The following is a 24,988-nucleotide window of genomic DNA, read 5'->3' as shown; positions in this document are numbered from 1 at the left end:
AATTTTGGAGATTAATCCTTTGTCAGTTGCTTCATTTGCAACTATTTTCTCCCATTCTAAGGGTTGTCTTTTGGTCTTAAGCTTTTAAGTTTCATTAGGTCCCATTTGTTAATTTTTGGTTTTACTTCCATTTCTCTAGGAGGTGGGTCAAAAAGGATCTTGCTGTGATCTATGTCATAGAGTGTTCTGCCTATGTTTTCCTCTAAGAGTTTGATAGTGTCTGGCCTTACATTTAGGTCTTTAATCCATTTGGAGTTTATTTTTGTTCATGGTGTTAGGGAGTGTTTTAATTTCTTACTTTTACATGTAGCTGTCCAGTTTTCCCAGCACCACTTATTGAAGAGGCTGTCTTTTCTCCACTGTATATTCTTGCCTCCTTTATCAAAGATAAGGTGACCATATGTGCGTGGGTTTATCTCTGGGCTTTCTATCCTGTTCCATTGATCTATATTTCTGTTTTTGTGCCAGTACCATACTGTCTTGATTACTGAAGCTTTGTAGTATAGTCTGAAGTCAGGGAGCCCGATTCCTCCAGCTCCATTTTTCGTTCTCAAGATTGCTTTGCTATTCGGGGTCTTTTGTGTTTCCATACAAATGGTGAAATTTTTTGTTCTAGTTCAGTGAAAAATGCCAGTGGTAGTTTGATAGGGATTGCACTGAATCTGTAGATTGAGCCTGATTCCTCCAGCTCTGTTTTTCTTTCTCAAGATTGCTTTGGCTATTCGGGGTCTTTTGTGTTTCCATACAAATTGTAAAACTTTTTGTTCTAATTCTGTGAAAAATGCCATTGGTAATTCAATAGGGATTGCACTGAATCTGTAGAATGCTTTGAGTAGTATAGTCATTTTCACAATATTGACTCTTCCAACCCAAGAGCATGGTATATACCTCCATCTGTTTGTGTCATGTTTGATTTCTTTCATCAGTATCTTATCATTTTCCGAGTACAGGTCTTTTGCCTCCTTAGGTAGATTTATTCCTAGGTATTTTATTCTTTTTGTTGCAATGGTAAATGGGATTGTTTCCTTAATTACTCTTTCTGATCTTTTGTTGTTAGTGTATAGAAATGCAACAGATTTCTGTGTATTAATTTTGTATCCTGCAACTTTACCAAATTCATTGATGAACTCTAGTAGTTCTCTGGTAGCATCTTTAGGATTTTCTATGTATAGTCTATCTTTATGATTTCTGACTACTCTAAGTACATCATGTATGTGGAACCATACAGTTATTTGTCTTTCTGTGACTGGTTTATTTCACATAGTGGCTGTACCGTTTTACATTCCCACCAACAGCACACGAGGGTTCCAATTACTCCACATCCTTGCCAACACTTGTTATTTTCTTTTTTTTTTTATTAGTAGCCATCCTAATGCATGTAAGGTGGTATCTCATTGTAGTTTTGATTTGCATTTCTCTAATGATTAGTAATGTTGAGCATCTTTTCATGTGTTTACTGTCCATCTGTATATCTTCTTTGGAGAAATGTCTATTCAAATCCTTTGCCCTTTTTTTTTTTTTTTTTTTTTTTTTCGCTCCGCGGCATGTGGGATCCTCCCGGACCGGGGCGCGAACCCGGTTCCCCTGCATCGGCAGGCGGACGCGCAACCACTGCGCCACCAGGGAAGCCCCCCTTTGCCCATTTTTGAATTGGATTTTGTTTTCTGGTTGTTGAGTTTTAGGAATTCTCTGGATATTCTGGATATTAATCTCTTATCAGGCTGGAATTCTTGAAGGTGTTTAAAATGGTCCTGGGTTGGTAATGCTGCATGGCAAAAGCAGGTGCAAACTCTTTCAGGAGGAAAGTAATTTCAGCTTATACATTCAGGACTCTTAGAGCTTAAGATCAATCACATTTATGGTCAATTGAATTTCAACAAGGGTGCCAGACAATTCAACGGAGAAAGAATCATTTTTTCAACAATTGGTACTGGGAAAACTGGATATCCACATGGAAAAGAATAAAGTTGGACCCCTGTCTCACATCATATGCCCCCTCCTCTGAGCCCAGAAGGGGTAGGCCTCTCTGTGGTCAGACAAGGAAGCTCCTGCATAGTGGTCACAGTCAAACAATGTCCGAGGCTGGGCTGCCTATGCCTGCTTGACCCCACTCCATTCTCTCCCATAGAGCCCTGCCCTCCTACAGGTCTGGGCTTCCTTGATCCAGGGCTGATCTGGGCTTCCTTTCAGGGGCCAGAGTTAATAAAGCTTGATGCTCACAGCATAAGGCTAAATGGCTGCCTGGATAAAGCCATCCTCTCTCCTGCTGAAGGAGTGGGCCCAGGCAACTAGGATGGCCAGGTGACCCTGCCCCAAGCCACTGCTGATTGAACCAAGAATGCACACTTAACCCAAGAAGAGTCAGTTAGGCTTCTCCCTCCAGAGAGACACAAAGTAAGAAGTCAGGTGATATTGGGCACTGGGGCTGTGAAGTCTTGGAAAATAAGGGCATGCCAGGGCCAAGGCTAGAGCTAGAAAATGAGAGGTGGGGAGGGGAGAACAGATAGATGAAGGATCAAACCTCAGGGAGAAGCTAAGGTCAGATCTGGAAGGAGAAAGGCCTGGAGGGAGAGGAGCCTGGGCCCTGCTTCCTACGGATGAGTTCTATGGCCTGCTAATCAAAGTGTGGTCTTGGACTAGCTGCACGGGCACCATCTGGGTACTTATTAAAAGTGCAGACTCTCAGATTCACCCTGGACCTGCTGCATCAGAATCTGCATTCTAACAAGACTCCTGGTGATGTATGTACACAGCACAGGGTGAGAGGTGCTACTATGGAACCTTCAGAATCTGTGTTAACAAACCCCTTCACTCAGGCTTCTTTGAGTGGGCTTCAGCTCCTCACAGCCATCAAAGGTCAGTGAAGGTATCAGTTTAACTATAAATGTAAAGAATGAACTCAATCAGGAGAAGGGCTTTCTAACTATAACACAAAATACAGAAGCCAAGAAAGAGAAGACTGATACACTTGATTTCATAAAAATCAGCAAAATAACTACAAAAAAACCATAAGTAAAGCCAAAAGACAAATAGGGGAAAATATTTGCACTCATATCATAAAGAGCTAATCTCCCCAATATATCAAGAGTTCCTATAAATTAATAAGAAAAAGATCAACAACCAATAGAAAAATGGGCAAAAATATCAACAGGCAGTTTATAGGAAAAGAAATTAAAATGGCCCTTAAACATATGAAAAGAAGCTTGACTTTACTGATAATAAGAGAAATACAAATCAAGCCTAGACTGAGAGACCATTTTTCACCTTTCAGATTGGAAAAAACCAAAAAGCAGGATACTGCATCTTGCGGGGAGGCTGTGGGGAACTAGCATCCTGTATATGCTGCTGGGGGGTGGGGGGTGGGTGATGGGTTCAGCTCTAGGCAGGCAATTTGGCACCATCTATCAAAAGTACAAATGTCCTTTTGGCCAAGAAATTCACTCCTACACACTTGCCTTTCACTCCTGTGTGAATTCACATTTGTACAAGGTTAATTATCACAGCAATGTTTGTCATAGTAAAGAAATGGAACCTCCTAAAATCCCTCAATATGAGATGCATTAAATGAATTCTGATAGATCCTTGCAACAGAGTACTACTGTGCAGCTGTGAAAAAGAACACAGCAGCACCGACAGGTTGAAAGGGGACGATCTTCAGGATAGACTGTTAAGTGGAAAAAGCGAGATGCAGAACAATGTGCAGGAGGAACACTAGAAATGTGACAGCGGTCGCTTCTCAGAGGGGCCTGGTGGGAGCTGGACTGATGGGGGACTGGGTATTAGTATTTTTGTGCTTTTTAATGCTTCAATTGTATCATCCTATTGAAAATGGAAATGAATACCACAAAAATATTTTTAAAACAATGAGCTCACTCGGGCAGTCACCCCATGTGCAGCTGCCACCTGCCGTATAAGAACTGCCTCTGGGCACAGAAAAGCACACAGCATACAGGCCTCCTGTGTTCTGGCTCCAGGCTGAGCCTCAGCAGAGTGGAGACCCTCTGTTCTAGCCCAGCCCGCTCAGTGAGGAGAGTACCAGGCCATGTCTAGCTTTGCCTTGGCTGCCTGTGGTCCTCTGGTCCCCTGCCACCTGTGCACAGTGGCCTCCATTGGAGAGGTTCTCCCCAACAGGAAGTGGCCTCAGGGGAGCCCCAGGCCCTGTCCTGGCATGTTATTCACACATGGGCTGTCTTAGCACTCACCAGCCATGTCCAGGCCTGGCCAAAGTCTGTGGGACCCCTATTGGTTCCAGCCCAGCCCCAGGACTCTGGAGTTGGCAGAAGATACACACTGACTGTGGGTGACTCTGGATTTCCCTGGGCTGGCATATTCCTCCTCTGCCTCTCTACAGTGGGGAGTGTAATCCTGGGTGTCCTAGTAATGAGGTCCCTGAGGCCTTGCCTTCCTGGAGACATGAATCCCCCGAGTTACCTTCTGTTCTGTCTTGACTTTGGCATTGTAGAAGGAGACAGAATCAGGGCCCTCTGGCAGCATTGTCTGCTGCAGCCGGCTGAACCTGTCCTGGTCATCTTCTCCCTACAAGAGGCCCAACACAGCACAGTCCCTTCAGCTTGGCATTGTCAGGATCCACTCTGACAGGGCCTGTGGTGGGCATTAGGGCAGCCTCTCACTGGGTCTGCAGACCTCCACCCAGGATAGCTCACAATCCCCAGCCTCATGTTTTCCAGTGTCATCACGGACACCCTGTAACCGCCACCAGGGCAAGATGAGCCACTCAAGAAGGGGTGCAGCAGCATGTGGTGGTTTCTGTGTCCTCATCCTTGATAACAGGGGAGAGACCTGTACCTGCCCACCTGCCTGGGCCAGCTGTAGGAGAGGCTGGGAGCAGCCGGCACACTGCCAAGCTTGTGGAGAGAACAGAGGACAAGGGGCACTGCCCACTGCCCTGTGCTCGTCCACCATCCCCACCCCTGCCCTGTGCCACTCACCAGAGACACAATCCTGCTGAGAGGCATCATGCCTGGCCGGATGCTGCCACCTGGCTTCAGTGCCGCCTGCAGGTCCTCAGGGACAAAGAAGGACTCATTGTACCAGATGTCAAATTCTGCAGGGAGACAGGGAGATGGCACTGTGAGGGTGGGGAGTCCCTGAGGAAGCAGGTCAAGGCTGTGTGTGTCTGTCTGTCTTGTGCTTGTCACAGCTCACCCTCTCTTCACTTCCCGCTCCAGGGCCTCACCCTTTCCCATCTCCATCTCCTGCCCTCAGAATCCTGGAAACACACATCTAAAGCCCCGTCCAGGGACTTCCCTGGCAGTCCAATGGTTAAGACTCCACTGCAGGCTTTGATCCCTGCAGCGGGAACTAGGGGAACTAGGATCCTGCATGCCCCAGGGCATAGCCAAAAAAAAAAAAAAAAAGTCCTGTCCAGCCCCTGCCGCTGCCAGAGAAAAGTTCTGAAGCCACTTCTAGAACCCAGACGGTAGCCCTGCCCTGTGCCTCCTGGAACCCCAGGTGGCCAGCCAACCTTCCCAAACAGCATACCCGTGAGCAGGCGATGTCGACACTGATCCACCAGGTGCTGGCAGTACTGGATCTCAGCCCTGAGGTCCTGTAGGTCCTGATACTCTGTCCGGTACTGCTTCTTGAGGTCTTTAAGCTTCAAGATCAGCAGGAATTCTTCCTCATCAATGATCATCAGCCCCTTCTTCTCATACTCGCCTGCAGGGGGAAGGAGGAGGTTAGGGAATGAGGTGCCCACCTGAGGTGGTCAGAAAGAGGGGAGAGTGCTGGCAAAGCATGAAGACAGGACCTGGGAAGGGCTGGGGTGCAGCATGGAGGTGGACAAGGCATGAGAAGGCCAGGCTACGAGGATATGTCTCACAGGGAGAGGGAGCTCAGGTCAGAGGACCACACTGGCATTTTTAGGACAAACAGGAGGGGTGGGCAGAGGAAAGGGTAGAGATGGCCCACATTCCACGATTATTTTGATCTTAAACCCCACTAGCCAAAGATATCCAGTAAATACCTCTATTATACAGGTGTTTACCTTTTTTATAAATTATGTAAACAAGCTGCCACCACTGGCTAGTACCACAAGGCAGTTGGGCAGGGTTCCTTATTAGGAACAGTAGATGTAAACCCACATTTCAAATTGTCTTCTTGACGATTTCAGCATTCGCCGGCTACCTTCTTGTCAGAGACCATCAGACATCTTGTCGGATGGCTGTCAGAGGGCTCCAGGAGGAGAGGGGTCAGCTGTGCTATTAGTCATCTCCTCCAATTACTGTCTCTTTGTATGGACCTTTTAAGGTCTGTCAGTTTGATTAAGGTTGTTAGGTTAAGACAAAATAACAGTATCTGTGGAGCCACTCACATGGCTGTCTACTGCTCACAGCACCTTGAAAGTTCAGCAAAGGCGTCGTGTCAACACCCAGCCCGAGGACCCCTGGAGAGTGAGTCCTGTGTGTGACCAGGGTGTGTGGCCAGGGTGCACGAGGCAGTCCCCAGGTACCGGAGGAAAGCATTAGCACTTCCGCTGATGTTTACAGGGGAGAAGTGAGGCACATTAAGTGTCACTGACACCATTCATGGAGAGGCAAGCATTCCAATTCAAGGTGTTTGCAGTGCGGGCGGGGAGGGGTGTCCAGGGTAGCCCTCACCTTCAGTGCAGAGCAACCTGGTTTGCATGCCGTGGGCCTGATGTGGTCACTTTGATATAGACAAATCCATCAATCACAGAGTAGAGTCTTTACCGTACTCTGTTGACATGGGGAGTGACAACATCTTTTGTACTACCCAGAGGTTCTCTGATTCTCTCCACAGAAAACAATTTTGAGAGCTGAACTTAAGATGATTTTTTTTTTTTCACAAAAGACTAATTAATGTCTCAAATTCAGTGACTGTTCTGGGCTGATAAGTGGCTGTCAGTCAAGGTACCTAGAAAATATTTTTAAAGATGAATTTACTCAATCTGTTCCCTTAAGATAAAGGTGTTTTACTTGCTATTTTAACAACCAGTGGGGAAACAACTGCTTTCGGGGGGAAAGAGCAACAATGTTTTTTGATACTGATAAAAGTTTAAATATTTTAAAATATTGTTTATTTCTTCTTCATCCCATCCTTTAAAAATATCCATTTTCAGGTATATTGAGGAGTAAGTGATATATCAGCATAGCGTGCATATATATTATTTAAAATATGTAAATAAATAATAAGGGGTTACATATTCAAAGGAGGTGTGGGGGGACTTCCCTGGTGGCGCAGTGGTTAAGACTCCACGCTCCCAGTGCAGGGGGCCCGGGTTCCATCCCTGGTCAGGGAACTAGATCCCAAATGCGTGCCACAACTAAGAGTTCACATGCCACAACTACGGAGCCCACGTGCCACAACTAAGGAGCCCTGGAGCTGCAACTAAGGAGCCCACCTGCCACAACTAAAAACTGGTACGACCAAATAAATAAATTTTTTTTTTTTAAAAAAAGGTGTAGGGGGCTTCCCTGGTGGCGCAGTGGTTGCGCGTCCGCCTGCCGATGCAGGGGAACCGGGTTCGCGCCCCGGTCTGGGAAGATCCCACATGCCGCGGTGCGGCTGGGGCCGATGCAGGGGAACCGGGTTCGCGCCCCGGTCTGGGAAGATCCCACATGCCGCGGAGCGGCTGGGCCTGTGAGCCATGGCCGCTGGGCCTGCGCGTCCGGAGCCTGTGCTCTGCAACGGGAGAGGCCGCAGCAGAGGGAGGCCCGCATACCACAAAAAAAAAAAAAAGGTGTAGGCAGAAGGCACAAAGAAGTGCTTGTTGGTCCTGCAAGGCCTTCACTCTAGAGGTTCTGGGTGGGGGCATGTCTGGAGCCACCATCACCCACCTTCCCCTACTTCCCAAACCCATGGAGGGCTTTGCCCTCTGGAACAGTGTGTTACGCTTGGTCCATAAGGTATGAGCAAAGTAGCCCCAAGAATTTGGAAATAAAGTTGCCCTCTGAGAAATAAGTGAGTAAAATGCAACCTCTGTGAGTGAGATGATCCCCCTGACCTGCAGAAAACCAAGTGCCACCTGGAGATGCCCAGGTGATCAGTGAGGTCATTCAAGAAGGCCAGCCTAGCATAGGGTTGCAATTTAGCAAGGGAAAGCCCAGTAACCGGTGGTGTGCCCTGCCTGTGAACAAGAGTGTGGCCTCTGAACCACCAGCCTCAGTGTTGGTATGGTTACTCGTTAAAATGCAGGTTCTGGGCCCTGCTCCAGATTCCTGAGTCAGAGCCACTGATTGCAGCCTAGGAATCTGCACTTGACCACCCCTCCCAAATGAGTCCTCTGCTCAATCAAGCTTGAGGGTTCTTGGTGCACATTGAAGGTATGGGCAGTGTCTGCCACTGGGACAGGGGCACCAGGTCAGGGTAACCAGGTGAGCACTCTCCCCACTCCCCATACAGGGGTCCCTGCTCGTTGAGCCTGAGGGCTTCCCACACCACCTGCCTTAAGAGACAAGACTTTGCTAGGCCAGTTTGTTGCGGGGTTGGCATAAGGAATGGTCTTAGTGACAGTGAATCACTTGGCCCCTGGTATCCACATTCTCATTCCCTCCTTAGTTTCTCATGTCTTGACCAGCACCCCTACCCCAATCAGACCACTGTGGTCAGTGAGGAGACAACACCAGGACCCATGGACTTTGTGGCGGTCACCAGCCACCCATCTCCCTGGGGAAGTGTCTACAAGACCAACATTCTGTCCCTCCATGGGCAGAAGCATATATCAAATGGAAGGTCCAGCACTTAGATCTGAGATAATGCAAGAAGGGGGACTTGCAGGCAGAAGCTAGCTGACAGGGAAGGACTCTGTGGTTCCCCAGGGCTGACTAGAGCCAAGTGATGACCCAGGGATGAAGCCTGCACCCCAACATCCTCTGCTGGCCCCCTTCCAACTCAGTCCTTCAGTGCCCAAGGCTGCCCCATCCCGAGCAGGATGACTCAGATCCCACTGTCCCCCAACTATCTTCCCCTCACCTTTACCTTGCTTCTCTCGTAGTGACTTCTGGAAATTTAGTGCCTCCTTGGTCATGTCGATCTCCCGCTTGATGGCATTGATGCGCTGTGTGGTCTCGCTGGCCCTTTTCCTCCGCTCGTTCAAAATGGATTTGTTTTCTTTGAAGATGCGGTTGATCTCACTACCCCGTTCGTTCTTAAAGTCCTCAAAGGCCACAGGCTTGGCGGGTGGGGTGCTGGGCCTGAAGATGGAGGGGAAGGAGGAGGGAGAAATGGGGCAGCTGTCTTGGAGCCACCGGGCACTTCACCTTTTTTCCTGGGGCTTCTGTAAGCAGGAGGTCAGAATTCCTGGGCACCACCTACCCCAGATGGGAGCTAAACTGTGTAGGAATCATTCTCTCGTCTCTGTTTTACTGAGCACACAAGGGCACGTGACTGTTGCAGAAAATGAGGAAAGTAAGGAAAAGTTACCAAAAAAAACCTCCCAAAATACCACTCATTACCTATTGGCAACCACACTTTGGTGTATCTCCTTCATTTCTTTGATAACTTTTAATATTTGGAGTCATGCAATATATATAATTTTACATCTTACTTTTTTCACAGAAGCATTCTTTCATGCTATTAAAAACTCTTTGAGAACTCTAGTTAATAAGATGTAAGATGAAGTGCTGGGCAGGGGAAAGTAGATTGTCTGCAACTTACTTTGAAATCTATTTTTTAAAAAAAGATGGATGGGGCTTCCCGGGTGGCGCAGTGGTTGAGAGTCCGCCTACCGATGCAGGGTACACAGGTTCGTGCCCCGGTCCAGGAAGATCCCACATGCCGCGGAGCGGCTGGACCCATGAGCCATGGCTGTTGAGCCTGTGCGTCCGGAGCCTGTGCTCCGCAATGGGGGAGGCCACAGCAGTGAGAGGCCCGCGTACCGCAAAAAAAAAAAAAAAAAAAAAAATTTGACATTAGGGAAAGGGCACTAAGTGAATTATTTTCTCTGCCCTTGAAATGTACAAAGATGTACATAAAGAATTTTTCCCCAGCCTGTGAACACTTCCAAACATTCAGAGAAGTTGGAAGAATTGTATAGTGAACACCCTCTTGAGTCTACCATTAATGTTACTATAGTATTTCATCATGTGTCTGGGCCCACGGGCCCAGCCGCTCCACGGCATGTGGGATCTTCCTGGACTGGGGCACGAACCCGTGTCCCCTGCATCGGCAGGCGGACTCTCAACCACTGCGCCACCAGGGAAGCCCCCTAATGTCAACTATTGAAGGTATTACAAAAAATTTTTTCTTTTGCTTTTTAAATTAATGACACAATCTTTTTGTATAAATCTTTGTCTACATCTCTAATTATTTCCTCAGGATAGATTCCTAAAAACTCAATCACTGACTCACCACAGAGAGGAACTGGGTGGCTAGAGGAAGGGTCTCATACCTGAGAATTTTGTATCTTTTGAATACATTACTTATTCAAAATATGCAAATTTAATTATTTAAATAATTGCTATTTGGAGGGTCTAAAATGATTCCGTGTATAATTGTGTATCTTGGATGACTCCTGAGGTTGAACCATTTTGCATGTGTATAAGCCATCATATTTCTTCTTTTTTGGACTGTGCTCCTAGTCTTTGCCTATTACCCCCATTTTATTTCTCTTCTATCTACAGGTGCTCTTTCCTTGTCATACTCTGATTTTGTATGATCTGGTGCAGGAGTTACTGTTAGATGGTCACCTGGGTGGGCATAATTCCTGCTGTGGGGATTCCGAGGCAAGGGGCTCAATACTGGAGGTCTCCTGGTCCTGCAGAAGCATGTCTTTGACATCTCCATCCTTGGAAGATGGGGTCAACTGGGTCTTGGAGGTGGAAGCATCCAAGTCCTTGCCACTCGCAGGGCTGCTGGCACCCTCCTTTCTTGCCAAGGAGCTGGAAGGAGAAGGTAGGGAGAGCCCAGGCTCAGTGTCTCTGATGCTGAGGGGAGTAATCTTGCTCAGCACTCATACACTAGAAGCCCCAGCCCTCTCAGCTCCCATCTTGAACATAAACCCAGGCCAAAGGGCAAAGAGTACAACCCTAAGCCATGCATATGGGGAGGAAGAGGAGAGAATATCTCTCCCTTTTATCAGAACAAGAAGTCCTCCTTCCAGCAGTCTCAGCAAGAGACACCTGGGAAGAATGGGCAGTCTCCAGTTCGGAAGCATAAGGACCTTTGGGGTGGGCCACAAGCTCTAAGGAGCATCATGGCTGCTGAGGTATTAGTCACACAGGCATCCCTGGGAAGGAGTAGCAGAGCCCCCACCCAGGGTGCATCTGTCTGCGGACCAACAGTAAAGAGAGACACGTCTGCCCCATTGCTCTGATCAGTCCACAACTTGCTCTCCCACCTCTATCAGTGCCCACACCAGCTCCCCAGAAAGTAGCCATCCTTCCTCTCCAACTGATGGTACCCGGGGTCCTCCCTCCCAGAGAGGTACATGTGAGCAGGACTGAACTAAAGGGATGACATCCATGGCTCCTTCCACTGTTTCCTTCTCTTTTCTTCTTCTTGCAACAGGTGTGGCTTGGGGGAACCAAGCCTCGATCCATTTGTTACTGCACTAATTACCCAACGGCAGAACAGAGAGGGTGGGGGTGTGACTGCCCTTCCTGAAGAGGCAGGAGGAGGCCAGGGCATCCTCCTACCCGACCAGTACTGCATGTGACAGTTTTCTACAATCAGCTCTGGCCCATGTCCTTTTACAAGTGATAATAATGGTAACAGCATATTTGTATTGAGGTCTTCCAGGGACAGGGATTGCATTTACTCACTTATCCTCAAAACCACCCCAGTGACTGATGCTATTATTATTATTATACCCATTTTAGGGATGAGGAAACAGAGGCAGAGAGGCTCTTACACCTCACAGAGGTAACTCCCTTGGGTGAAAGAACTACTGAGCAGGGATGTGAGCCCAGGTATTACCTCCAGAGCGTGTGCTTTGTCCACCACGACACAGCACTTCCCAGGGAGGCTGGTTCATTAAGGGAACCTTGACATTCTGCATCTACAAACGAGTTTTGTCTGAAAGGTGAGCTGGAGTTTTTAGGTGATGTGGGTGCCAATTAGCCAGGTCACAGAAGGAACCTGGTGGTGGGGGCTGGGTTTCCACTTGAAGTACCGGAGGGCGAGTGCCAGCCTGTCTTCTCACTTCCACTCTACCACACCTTAGCAATGTGACCTTGGAATGAATTCCCCTCTCTGAGCCTTGGTTTCCTCACTAGTTAAAATGGAGACATGAACTCCCACCTCGTGGAACTGCTGTGAGGATGACAGGTGACCAGCCCCAGCCTGGGCCCCGCAGATGCTGCTGGTATTGGCAGGAGAGGTATCCATTGTGACCACCCCATAACTAAGATACCGGGGGAAGGGAGGGACAGCTTATGTCCTCCCTTTCACCAGCCAAGGAGGGCCAGGTACTGATCAGCTGGAGCAGCAGGAAGGTCACTCACCTGAGCTGCTCTTTGAACATCTTCTTGGACTTGGATTTCTTCCCGGGTCTGGTTGAGAAAGGGGCGACTCCGAGTCCGAAGCCTTGTCCGTCAGGCTCGCCCACTAGGTGGCCGTCAACATCCACAAGCCCTGCCTGGACAGAGGCCAGTTGCAGGTCTGTGGTTAGATTAAGGGTTCAGGCTCCCTGGGGAACCAGGCGTATATGGACCAAAGGTGGACATGTTCATCCCACACACCGAGATGTGGCTCCTGCTGATGTCACTTCAGGCTGTCCCCAGCAGAGCTGTCTCTGACCACCCTACCCAATGTCCACTTCCTACATCAACTCCTCTCATGGTCTGGTGTCTCATTCCATACGCTGAGGCTCTTGGGGCCCGTTTCCAACCTAACTCTGGGAATTGGTCTTGTTTACTACTAGCCACATCTCCATTTTATGGAGAACATTTTGAACTCATATGCGGTTTACTCCTGCCTGGGTCACCCCATGCTCATGCTGGTGTTACCTTTCTCTGTCGCAACCCTAGGTCTGCTTTAACGCAAGACACTCACTGTCTCTGGAAAGATCTGGGGATGGAAAAATCTGATGTGAGTCTTGTCGGCAAGAGGCAATTGTGCTTACCTTCTGGACAGCAGAGATGGCTGCGAAGTCATTCTTGTCTATGAGGGTGTACTTCCTGCGCAAAGTGGACTCCACTTCCTGTTCCTGTTGGCTTGGGAGAGAGAGTGAAAGAACCCCTCACAGCTGGGGCCATGCTGAACCCACTGGGGCAAGCACCAAGTACTGGAGTTAGAAGTTGTTTGTGTGTGGCCCCTGCGACAGAGCCACATCCTCATCATGAACCAGACCAGACCAAAAACACTCATTCCCCTGCTCCCCACTCCCCAGTGCGTGTACCCATTGTCCAGCCCCCAAATCTGCAGGGGCCACCTTATGTGCCAAGCACACCTGCTCTAAGATGACCTTTAACAAGGACCGTAAGCCTGCCTCAGCACCATGCTTCCCCACCTGTCTGTCTCTAACAGGCCCTTCAAAATCACATACCCAGCTTCTGTGATACCATCCAGCATCAGCCAGTCAGGCTACAGGTAGGTCTGTACCCAAATAAACCACAAATCCCTCCTGAGGTGGGGAGGGGGGTGTGGGGAGTATCAAAGTGTCCTGCTCTGGCCATCTTCAGGGCTGGCACTCCATAAGGACCTCCTGTCCAATTAATAAACTCAGGAAACCAGGGACCACTTCTTCTCTGAGTAGCCCTTGAATGGAGGGCTGTCCTCCCCACTTCCCCCAGGGGAAGGGAAGGGCAGGAGGATATGAGAGCTCAGGGGCAGAGGCTGTCGGGGACACCCAGGGCCTGCCATACCCAGAAGCCTCTGATCTGGCTCCTCACACATCAGAGAGAAGGCAGTGCACTTGGAGACCGGCATCCATACCATGGGAAATGAAAATGGCTGCCTGACGTAGCAGTGGGGTGGATGGGGTGGGCCCCTTACCTCAGAACCACCCGGAACTGGTTGAACACCTCCTGGATCTGTCTGAGGTTGATTATCTGGGGGGAAGAGAACAAGGCAGAGGTTAGACCAAGGGCACTACGGGACCAAGGCTGTGTCTGTGTTAGTAGAGAAACCAGGATCCCTTGGCTAACCCGTGGACCATGTCTCAAGAATGGGACAGCTGGGACTTCCCTGGTAGCGCAGCGGTTAAGAATCCACCTGCCAACGCAGGAGACACGGGTTTGATCCCTGGTCCGGGAAGATGCCACATGCCGCAGAGCAACTAGGCCTGTGCACCACAACTACTGAGTCTGCACTTTAGAGCCTGCGAGCCACAGCTACTGAAGCCCGCGCGCATAGAGCCCGTGCTCCGCAACAAGAGAAGCCACCGCAATGAGAAGCCCGCACACCATGACGAAGAGTAGCCCCCGCTCACCGCAACTAGAGAAAGCCTGTGCGCAGCAACAAAGACCCAACACAGCCAAAAATAAATAAATATTAAAAAAAAAAGAACTGGACATCTGCCAACACCCTCTCAGCAAAGTGGCAGTCCAGCCCTCCTCAAGAACAGAGAAACACCTGATTAGTAGTTTTAAAACTATTTACAGCAACTATAAAAATCACCTTTTCTGAGTGAAGACCTCTATAAAATTAAAATGACTTTCGTTCTTGAAAATACTAAGAAAATATTTAAATAAAATTTATTGTCCTCAGCTCTCTCCTGCTTCCAAAAGGTTCCATTACGAACCTTTCTGTGTGGGCACAGACACACTCACCTGTGGCTGGAGGAGGGCCATCAGCCTCCCTCTTGGGCCTATAGCCCGCCAGCATTACCCTCGACGCCTTGGTCAGTCTGGGGCTGCCCTTATTAGGAAGACCAGAGCAACCTGCCCCTCAGTTGTCCCAGGCTTGCCTCTGGCAGCTGCTCACAGTAACAGGTCAGGCGAGGTTCTGCCCATGAGCTCCCTGATGAGAGGTCTGCCAGCCTGTGCTATAAAAACAATGCATCTTTCCCTGTGTGGCTGCTGTCTCCTCCTCCTTGGCCCACTCCATCATGGGCCCTGGGGGGTCTGCCTTGTAGACAACCAGCATGACCGTCATCCTTTAATGCCCTCACTCTGCCTGGAACAGTCAAGCCCCTGCGGTGCTGCATCTCAGCTCATCCCAGCTCGGTTTTCCCTCCCCACCACACCGTACAGGCGAGGCCACCAGAGTACACGAGCTTGAGCATTTTCCTGAGGTCACTCAGCAAGGAGATAGCTGAGCTGAGATTCGATCCAGGGCAGCCTAGCTCCAGGGTCCACACTTGCCCCCAGTGATGGACCACCTCCTGTGTATTCAAGGCTGTTTAAGGCTGTCAGCCACTCTGTGGGTCACCCACAGCCTTGCAACCCTAAACATGGATGCCGAGGCCCTGAGATGGGCTGAAGGGCCCTGAGGCCAGGAGTCCAGCACCACCTACCCTACACCCCCTGTACCCTCTCAGTGTGAGGTTCCAAGGCTAGCACAGCACGCTTCGGGGTGTGGCCGGGAGATGGAGGCCCGGGCCAGCTGGACACGGTGGTCCTGAGGGGCTCCTTACGTCAATCTCGTCCAGCGTTCCCTCCAGGTACCTCCGCACCTGGGAGTTGATCTCGGCAATCTGAATTTCATCCATGGGATCATAGTTCACAAGGGTACGGTTGGCCTTGGAGGAGGAAAAGGAAAATATTGTTAAGCTCCAAGCACCCGAGCCCAAGCGGGGTGGCAGGGACCATTCTGAGAAGCATAGTGGGGAGGTTGGGCACAGACCCTGGCCGCCCAAGCCAGCTCCATTCCCTTCATCACCACGTCCTGGCAAGGAGGGCCTGACTCACAGGCCAGGTGTTCAGGTCAGCAAGGGACAACCAGGTAGGGTGGGGAAGGAAAGGCTGCCCAACACGGGGCCTGCTACTCCAAACAAGGGGGTTCTGCTGACTGAGTCTCAGCAGACTCTGTAGGATGAGGGCCGCAGGAGGGAGGGGGCAGCCTCTGCCTTGAGGCTTCTCTGGACCATGAGCATTAGCTCAGACAGGCTACTGGAGGACTCCTGCCCCCACCCCCTACCTTCATGGCTCCCTGCTGCTGTCCCCACCTGACCATCCAGCTTTGGTCAAGGGCCACCTCTCCTAACCTTGACTCGTCATGCTGTCTGCCCCTGTATCCCTGCCAGGCCTCTGGCCCCTGCCCCTCATCCCCCCTGCCTACTGCCTGACCATCTGACACCCCTGTCCACATCTTCTTGTTTGTCCAGTGTCCCTGCCTACCAGACATTCCTGGTCCCCCAGCACTTCTGCCCCACCCCCGAGTCTCTCTACTCGGCCCCCAACCCATCTGGCCCACTGTCCACCCAACCGGCTCTGCTCATCCAGCATCCCTGCCCTGACCCTCTGCCCCCTCCCAACCTAGCCCTTCTGCCCACCTGGTACCCTGACCCTAGTCCCTCTAGCATTCTGGCAACCACGCCCCACCACCACCTCTAGCCCCTTACCAGACTGTCATGGATGGCTAGTTCCTGCTTGAGCAGTGCCAGCTCCTTCTCCAGGTTCTTGACCATTCGCTGCCAGGGAAACATATTGTGGGGTTGGCGGGGGGTGTGAGGGGGAAAGCAGGGAGGACGGTCAGCGAAGCCACCCTGCCTCTTCCATATCAAGCCTATAATTCCCCACCCGTGCCTGGACATCCTGGCTCTTCCAGGTGACTTTTCCCCAACTGGGTGACTTTAGGGTTTGAGGGTGTCTCAGCAGTCCTCTGGCCTCTGCCTCTTACTGCAGAGGAGAATGAGAACAGAGTGAGCACGGGCACCCCTAGGGCCACCTCAAACCCTGACTCCCAGGAGCTCCAGGATACTCCAGTCCAACAGGGTAATGGCCCTCTCAGTGCAGCCCATGCCTCCAGGATGCACTGACCCTCATCCTTCCCAACCACTATACAAAGCATTACCATTCCCCACTGATAATCAGGTATGCCACCTCCAATTTATTGCTGCTACAAAAAATGCTGCAAAACATCTTTGCACTTACATCTTTGTGTACGAGAACACAGTGATGTATGAGGTCTATGTGATCTGCCCCGTTACTTCTCTCCTACTCTTTTCCCCCTGCTCACTCCATTCCCACCAAATGGGCACATTCCTGCCTCTGCATTGTCTGTCCCCTCTGCCTGGGACACTCTTCTCCCAGGTATTTCCATGGCTCATCTCCCTCAAGTCTTTGTTCAAGCTTCTAAATTAGGCGCACCTCTATCACCCCATGTATAACTGCAATCCCCTCCCCACCTTCACACCACTCTTTTTTAAAATCTTGCTCTACTTTTCTTTCATAGAACATACCCTAGAGCAGTGTTGTCTAATAGAACTTGCTGTAATGATGAAAATGTTCTGTGTTTGTGCTGCAAGCCACATAAAGCTATTGAACACTTAAAATGTGACTGGTGGGACCAAGGAAGTGAATTTTTAATTTTATTTAATTTTACTGATTTTAGGGGACTTCCCTGGTGGTCCAGTGGTTAAGTCTCCGCACTTCCACTGCAGTGGGCACGAGTTCGATCCCTGGTTGGGGAGTTAGGATCCCGCATGCCGGGTAGCACAGCCGAAAAAAAAGAATTTTTTTACCGATTTCAGTAGCCACATGTGAGTAGTGGCTACTGTATTGGACAGTGAAGCTCTACAACTTACCTATTTTGGTTTTAAGAAAAATTATATATATTTAAGGTGTACAACATGATGTGGTGTTTTTTTTGGTTTTTTTTGTTTATTTTTTTTGTGGTACGCAGGCCTCTCACTGTTGTGGCCTCTCCCGTTGTGGAACACAGGCTCCGGACACGCAGGCTCAGTGGCCATGGCTCACGGGCCTAGCCGATCCGCGGCATGTGGGATCTTCCCGGACCGGGACATGAACCTGTGTCCCCTGCATCGGCAGGCGGACTCTCAACCACTGCGCCACCAGGGAAGCCCCAACATGATGTTTTGATATACATGTACACAGTGAAATGATTACTACAGTCAAGCTAATTAACATATCCACTAGTTACCATTTTTTGTGTGTGTGGTATGAACATCTGAGATCTACTTTCCTAGCAAATTTTCAGTACACAATACACTACTATTAATTATAGTCACCATGCTATACATTAGGTCCCTAGAACTAATTCATCTTAGAACTAAAAATATGTACCCTTTGACCAACATCTCCCCATTTCTCAGCCTGCCCCCACCCCACTCCTGGTAATCACTGCTCTACTTTCTGCTTCTATGAATTTGACTTTGTTAGGTTCCACATATAAATGAGATCATGCAGTATTTTTTTCTGTGTCTGGCTTATTTCACTTAGCATAATGTCCTCTAGGTGCATCCATGTTGTCGTAAATAGCAAATCTAGAAATGACTGATTTCTTATATTTATTATATCTATCTCTCCCACCCCCAGCAGACTGTCAGCTCTTCAAAGACAGAGATTTGTGTTTCTGTTGGTACACTGATACATCCCAAGTGCTTCAAAAAGTGCCTGGCATATTGTAAGTACTCCATAAATTTTAGCTGAATGAATAAATGATACATTTCTAGAAGCAGAATTGCTTAGTCATTTTACATTTGATAGATACTGTCCTAGTGTTTTTCATCTAAGAAGCACAAGGGACTTCATGCTGAGAACCTTCACTGTGAACAACAGGGCTTCCTTTAGTTGTCAAAAAATGGCCACTGGAGGGAGCCCCTGACAGCTGGTTCTCAGGACTGGTGACCAAAGCTGTGACCAGTCTGTAGCAAGGGGTCCTGGTGGCTCAGTGGCAAATCAGGGCACAAAGCCTGAACTCAAGACACATGACCAGGGTCCAGATTATGACTCTGCCCCTATGGGCATCCTCAAGATGGTCCTTCAGGTGGACTCCCAGTGAGGTGAATGGGAGAGGACTGGTGGCCGGCCCCTACTCATCTCCATCCCCTCCTCTCAGCTGAGGGATCTCAGCTCTAGAAAATGCGCTACGCCCAGCTAGGAAAAGTCTGGCTGAGCTGCTGGGGACCTCCAGCTGGATGACTCTGTCCAGTGTGGCATGAGGAGCCAGGTTAGACCTCTGGGCCAATCAGGTGATGGTGGAAATGAGCCATCTGCTCCCATGGGTCACCAGCCTCTATGCTGCACCCCGAGAGTATGGAAGCCACTTCTCCTAGTGCCTGGCAGGCTTAGTGGCCTCTAACTTGCCCTCTTCTACTGACTGGAAAGAAGCTGCTTGGAAATAGGGCTGAAGCAGAAGACCCCACAGAATAGGGTCTGGCAGCACCTCCTGGCTGACCAACTCCCTTATAAGAAACAGGGGCATTTTCTGGATGGAAAAAAAATGCCTCAGATACAGCACAGACCCACGTAACTTCCTCGATGGTTAGGTGTTTCCATCATAAATGTAATGAGGATAATTCAGAGAGTTCTGCTTAAGTCCACGCCAGGTTGTGAGCAGCTATCAGCCTAAGAAGTTTCCCTATTTTGACCCCACGGCAGCGTGCAGGTGTGCTTCCTCTTGGCAGAATAGGGTACCCCAAGTCTCTCTGCTGTCTGTTTATGCCCGTGGCTCACAACCCTTACACCACCTCACAGAATCACAGAATGACATAGTGGGAGGGTTTCTGGAAGTCATCAGTCCAACCTCCTAGTTCACAGACGAATATCCTGAGGCTCAGAGCCTGAGCAACTCACCACAGAGAGCTGGTAGCAGAGGTGGATCAGGAACTCTATCTCCCACCTTCCAGCCAGCCCCACCAACCAAGGAAACTCTACAGAAGCTATTCCACCCCCTTGAAAACAGGTATCAGTACTGAAAATGGTGCTGGAAACCACCTGGGAATACTGGCTACAGTCTAGGAAAGGCAACAACCAAAATAATTTTCTAGGTCTCTCTCGAGAACTCATACATATAAAGGAAAATGCTTATCATAAAGATTTGCATTTGGTGACATGGCAACTTGGCTGTCCAGGAAAAACGGTGCAGATTTCAGAACAGGAATTACATTAAAATGAAAGTCCTCACTGCCAGATGCAACGCCCACTCAGCCAGGTTCACAGGTGGTAATGTGGTAGTCCTAAGCTAAAATAGCACCAAATAAGAAAATAAGAAAAAGAAATAAGAAAAACTCCAAGCTACAGAAAAGCATAGAAAATAATGCCATGAAACCTTGGGAAGACCACCCTAAAATCTGACTTTAACAGCATGCCACCATATTGGTTTCAGGTGTTTTTGTTTTTGTTTTTTTAAGATATAAAACATTTCAGATAAATGTGAAGCCCCTGGCTACCCCACTCCAAATCCATTCCCCACCCTGACATCCAGAAGGAACCTCTGCTCAGTTTGGTCTTTTCACTCCCATGCATTTTTTCTTTGTACGCACATCTGTCCACTAATGATGATCAGCATTGCTTTGTATGTTCTTATACTTGGTATAAACGAGAGATGCCACCATTCAATCCCCAAGCTGTTTTCTCACTAGAGATTATCCATGCTCGTAGCTCTAGCTCTGGCTTCCTCCCTCTGCAACCCACTTAGCTACTCTTCTGTTAAAGGCTATTAATCATGTTCCTAACTTTTCACCATTACAACAAGCAGTGCAGCACCATCTTCTATAAGTCTCTTTATGTGCATATGTGAGAATGCTGCTAGACTATATACCTAGAAGTGATACTGCTGGTCTGCAGAAGTGACTAGAGTGCTAGCTAACATTTCCTGAGCATTTACTCCATGACAGCCGACAAAGGAAAGAGCAGGCTGCTGAACAAGGATAGCCCAATGCAGGGGCCAGCGCTCTTAACTACTGTGCCCGTCATTCTCCAAGTGTGGTCCCAGAACAGCAGCAGCAGCAGCACTGGGGACACTCATGAGAAATTTGAATCCTCAGCCCCCACCCCAGACCGATGGAATCAGGAACTCTGGGAATGGGTGCAGTGACCTGTGGTTCAATGAGCCCGCAGGGTGATTCTGATACCCACTCAAGTTTGAGAACCACTGCTCTAAGCTCTACTTCCTCCTCAACCTCCAAACCATGGGTTAGATCCACAGAGCCCCCGGACTGTTATTTTCCTTCAGGATTTAGAATCTAGAAAGTTTAGCTGGTTTGTCATGGGTTTAGGGCATGTATATGCTCCTGTCTCCAGTAACTACGATTGTATAAGCATCTTAAAGGAAAACCAAATTATTGGTAAATGTGTTTTTACTTTACTAGATGTTGCCAAAATGCTCTCCAAAGTGGTTGTCAATTACACTTTGACCAGAAATAAATAAGCATTGCTGTTTCTGCACATACTCACCATTGTTTCTACATTGTCAGAAAATTTCTAATTTTTGCTAGTCTGAGGGTGGAATTCCACTAAGGTTTTAACTTGCATTTCCTTGGCTAATGGTGAGGCTGATCATTCTTCTGACTGGTCAGCTGTTTGCTGAGAGGGATCGCTCAGGCTGGGAAGAAAGCAGTTCTGTAGTGACCTAACCAGATGAGTCTGAGAGATGGTCCACACTGATTTAGCTCAGAAACAATTAGCTCTAAGGACTCTCATGCAGAAGCCCAGGGGCACTCAGAGGCCTTGAAGTCCCACATATGAATTGGGTGGGGGCCTCACCTAGCCCTTTCACCTTTGTGGCAGCCCCCAAGGGACTCTAAACACTGGCCTATCCCAGAGCAGAAAGGACTGACCCAGGATCACATGTGTATCTTTGGTCAAGGCAGGAAGGGAAGCCAGGCTCTGTGACCCAGGTAGCAAACCCATACACCTTCCCCACAGCGAGATACCTGCCTACAAGCCCCTTAGTACCTCAGCGTCATACTTTTCGTTGATGGCAGGCTCAGTGGTGACCAGCTTCATCCTGCTGGCAAACCGCAGTGAAGACAGCTGAAAAACAGATCAGACAGACCTCTATGTTCTTGGTCAATTACTTGTGAGTAGAGATATTTGCAAAACAGGTTAAAGGATTCCACTAGAAAACAAGTCTCCCTGCAGAGAGGAATGCTCCATGGGCCCATGGAGTAACGTCTGGGGGTCCTGCCCGAGTCCCTCTGGGGGCACAGCCAGCCAGGGGTAATTATGGCTGGGGGCCCATGGGGTGGCCACAGAAGTGGGAACTTGGGAAACAGCCCCCCTGCGCTGATGTTCCATGAGGAGTGGAGGGCTGCTCCCTGGCAGTGAGGGGCAGCCAGTGGCACATGAGCAGCCAGTGAGCCCTGACATCCCAGCCTCAAACTGTGCTGGGCTGACTCGGAGCCCTGAAACAGGGAAGCTGACTTGGAGGGGGGATGGGTAACCCAGAAGTAGCCTAAGGAAGGCCTGAAAGGGCTCTTCCATTGGACAGTCTTGCCTAGTAGTTAAGAGCTCTGCCACCAACCAACTGACTGTACAACCTCAGACAGGTCTTGTAACTTCTCTGTAAAGTTGGGAAGACCTGCCTCACAAGGTCACTGGGAGACTTAGTGCTGAGGTAGGTAAGGTGCTCTGGACAGAATTGGCCCACAGAGAGCCCTCAGGAAGAGACCCCTGTCATTTTAGTTGGAGTTGCTTCTGTGTGAGGGTGAAATCAGACTCTCCTGCTGTAAGCACAGCAGCAAGTGTGGCCACGACTCCCTCGTACACACATGCGTGGTCACTGCATAAAGCAACACAAATCATGACAGGAACAGTTTTAAAGTTTTAAAGCATTTGGAGAAGAGAATCATGAGCTTCTGCACCCCCAATATGCCTTTGTCCCAACCCCTGATACTCTTCCAGCAGCTCCTTAGGGTTCCTGTGGGCTCAGTCCTAATCAGAGATCCCAGGTGGTGTGGCCACAAGCCTCGGGGGACAGCAGGTACCAGGAGAGCTGCTTCCTGTGTGACCATCTCAGGGGTGGGGATAAGGGGAGAAAGGGTCTTCCACGGTCTTGGAGGACGTATTTCTTAACCAGGCAGTCAGGAGGCCCAATATTCATATGACTCCTCTTGGGGTTCACTCCTGCTTTGTTATGCTGTGAGACCAGTAGGTGCCTGAAGCCTTCCTCTGGGGATGCTGTCTGCACGTCAGCTGGAGCTCCCCTCCCTGGCCTCCCAAGTCCCAGGGCACTGGGTATGTGGCAGGAGAACTCCCCCTGGAAGCTGGGATGGTCCCTAATGCACCAAGCTGGGAGGCCCTGCAGGAGCATCTTGCCCTGCAATGTCCCTGGAAATGACCTGTTTCACCTAGTGGATTCTCCAGATGACTGAAGCTTGCCCCAAACATCCACATTTGAGCAAAATGTCTAGGGAGAGATTTCCAAACCTATCTTATTTAGGATGGGTAGGATGGAGAGGCGGGGAGCCCCAGCCTGGGTGCCTAGCTATGTGGACTCACCTGTGTCACTGGCTCACTTCGTATTCCTGCCTCTGGTTCTCATAAGCTTCTCACCTCCCTGGGTCACCTGTTTCCTGCTGCTGGATTAATCTCCCCGAGTCACAACTCTGGCCACAGCCCTCTCCTACTAAAACCCTGTGACAGCCCCAGCCGCCTGAAGCAGAATAGCCAAGGCTTCAGCATGGCCACCAGGGCCCATCCAGCCACTGCACCTTTTTCTTCTTCCTCTCCTTCCCAAGCTCCTCGCTGCAGTGGCAAAATACTCCTGGCATGGGCCAGAAAACACAGTCCTTGCCCCACAAAGCTGGCTGTCAGCCTTCTCTTCTCACATAGGTCCCCACACTGAGCTTGCCACCTGCCTTTCCTCTTCCTTGACATGGCTTCTGCCCCTTGGTACTTGGTATTTGGATCCTGGCTGGGCTCCCTTCAGCAATTTTGGCTCAGACTCATCCCTGGATCCCTCCACCGTTGACCATGTCTATAGCTGCTGTGTCAGTTTACCCAGCCCTGGCATGCATGAGGAGGGATTCCATCCCGGATGCACTGGCTGTCTTTACATACCGTCTCTTCTAACTGGGTGGCTTCTCCATAGATGTTTGTCACAAGGACCATATTGCAATTTCCCCCTGCAGAAAGGACACAGAAGGGCCATGAACCATGTGGGTTTTCTGCCAAGAGATTCCTTTGAGGCTGGTGGGCAGCGGGGGCAGGAGGGCTCTGAATATTTGTGTCCCTTCAAAATTCATATGTTGAAGTCCTAACCCTCAATGTGATGGTATTTGGAGGTGGCGCCTGCAGGAAGTAATTAAGTACATGAGGTCATGAGGGTGGAGCCCCATGATGGGATTAGTGCCCTTGTAAGAAAAGAAAAAGAGACCAGAGCCCTGTCTCCCTTTCTGATCTCTTTCTTTTCTTTCTCTCTCTCTCTCTTTGCCATGTGAAGACACAACGAGAAAGTGGCCATCTACAGGCCAGGAAGAGAGTTTTCACCAGGAGCCATTCCTGCCAGATCTTGACCTGGGACTTCCAGGTTCCAGGACTGTGAGAAATAGGTGTCTGTTGTTTAAGCCACCCAGTCCGTGATATTTTGTTCTAGCAGCCTGAGCTGACTGAGACAGGGTCAGAGAGGACACACGCAAGCATGCATGAGGCTGGGAGGCAAGGGGAAGAAGAAGAGAAGCAGGAGAGGCTGTCAAATGTACCTAAAAGAGGAGCTGGGGGAAAAGCAGAGGAGAGAAGGCCTGGGGTAGGGCAGAGGCCTCTAGGCCAGGGCTTTGCTTATGGGGGGGTAGGGGGGAGCACTCAGTTAATAATCACACACCAACCACCATGCTATTGGGCCCAGTGCGAAAGCCTGGGAACACAAGGATGACAAGACACAGCCCCAGCTCCTCAGTCAGGGAAGGGAACACGTCACAGGAGAAGCCCTCCACCTTGGTCTTCAAGGTGATGAAGGATTCTGCCAGCTGGTTCAGGGATGAGGGGAAATGAGAAGGTACTTCCGGTAGAGGCAAAAGCTTAAGCAAAGGTTCTGAGGAGTGAAGACAATGGCATGGGGGACATGAGAGGGCACTGTGCTTGATTCTGCCTTTCCAGGTGTGCCTAAAGTCACTGTGAAAAGGCTGCAGGTAAGTCTATGCCACCAGGAGGGAGCAATTCCATTATCACCAGTAACAGACATGCCAGGCCTGTCCGTCCCCGCTGTGCACCAACCATAC

The 24,988-nt window shown here is 49.6% G+C and overlaps 1 protein-coding gene and 2 long non-coding RNA genes across 8 annotated transcripts in view; 2 read left to right on the top strand and 1 right to left on the bottom strand.

Annotated features, from left to right (window-relative positions):
• Positions 1 to 13,035, top strand: part of LOC114484180 (uncharacterized) — a 69,613-nt gene extending 56,578 nt beyond the window's left edge. Inside the window, exons 4-5 of one of the 2 annotated variants that reach the window (XR_008615615.1) lie at positions 11,802 to 12,004; positions 12,951 to 13,026. This is a non-coding gene — a long non-coding RNA (uncharacterized lncRNA). Of the gene's footprint in view, positions 1 to 11,801; positions 12,005 to 12,950 lie in introns of both variants that reach the window. The other variant, XR_008615616.1, reaches the window with a different exon arrangement.
• KIF9 (kinesin family member 9) overlaps positions 1 to 24,988 on the bottom strand; it is a 48,980-nt gene that overhangs the window by 4,443 nt on the left and 19,549 nt on the right. For 3 of the 5 annotated variants that reach the window (XM_028478703.2, XM_028478704.2, XM_028478706.2), the window contains 12 exons: positions 23,832 to 23,896; positions 21,726 to 21,803; positions 16,427 to 16,495; positions 15,500 to 15,604; positions 13,918 to 13,973; positions 13,046 to 13,136; positions 12,426 to 12,559; positions 10,671 to 10,862; positions 8,956 to 9,176; positions 5,503 to 5,679; positions 4,950 to 5,065; positions 4,432 to 4,536 (listed from right to left, as the gene is read on the bottom strand). In XM_028478703.2, the coding sequence (XP_028334504.1) occupies positions 4,432 to 4,536; positions 4,950 to 5,065; positions 5,503 to 5,679; positions 8,956 to 9,176; positions 10,671 to 10,862; positions 12,426 to 12,559; positions 13,046 to 13,136; positions 13,918 to 13,973; positions 15,500 to 15,604; positions 16,427 to 16,495; positions 21,726 to 21,803; positions 23,832 to 23,896 (1,409 nt within the window). The remainder of the gene's footprint in view (positions 1 to 4,431; positions 4,537 to 4,949; positions 5,066 to 5,502; positions 5,680 to 8,955; positions 9,177 to 10,670; positions 10,863 to 12,425; positions 12,560 to 13,045; positions 13,137 to 13,917; positions 13,974 to 15,499; positions 15,605 to 16,426; positions 16,496 to 21,725; positions 21,804 to 23,831; positions 23,897 to 24,988) is intronic. The other 2 variants (XM_028478705.2, XM_007126081.4) reach the window with 2 other exon arrangements.
• LOC114484182 (uncharacterized) lies at positions 13,132 to 24,977 on the top strand. Its single transcript, XR_003676772.2, has 3 exons — positions 13,132 to 13,512; positions 18,363 to 18,450; positions 24,214 to 24,977. It is a non-coding gene; the product is annotated as an uncharacterized lncRNA (long non-coding RNA).

Source organism: Physeter macrocephalus, chromosome 18 (genome assembly GCF_002837175.3).
Source record: "Physeter macrocephalus isolate SW-GA chromosome 18, ASM283717v5, whole genome shotgun sequence".
NCBI classification, from domain to species: Eukaryota; Metazoa; Chordata; class Mammalia; order Artiodactyla; family Physeteridae; genus Physeter; species Physeter macrocephalus.
The sequence above is the reverse complement of the archived record's forward strand: the minus strand, read 5'-3'. Positions and strand labels throughout refer to the sequence as shown.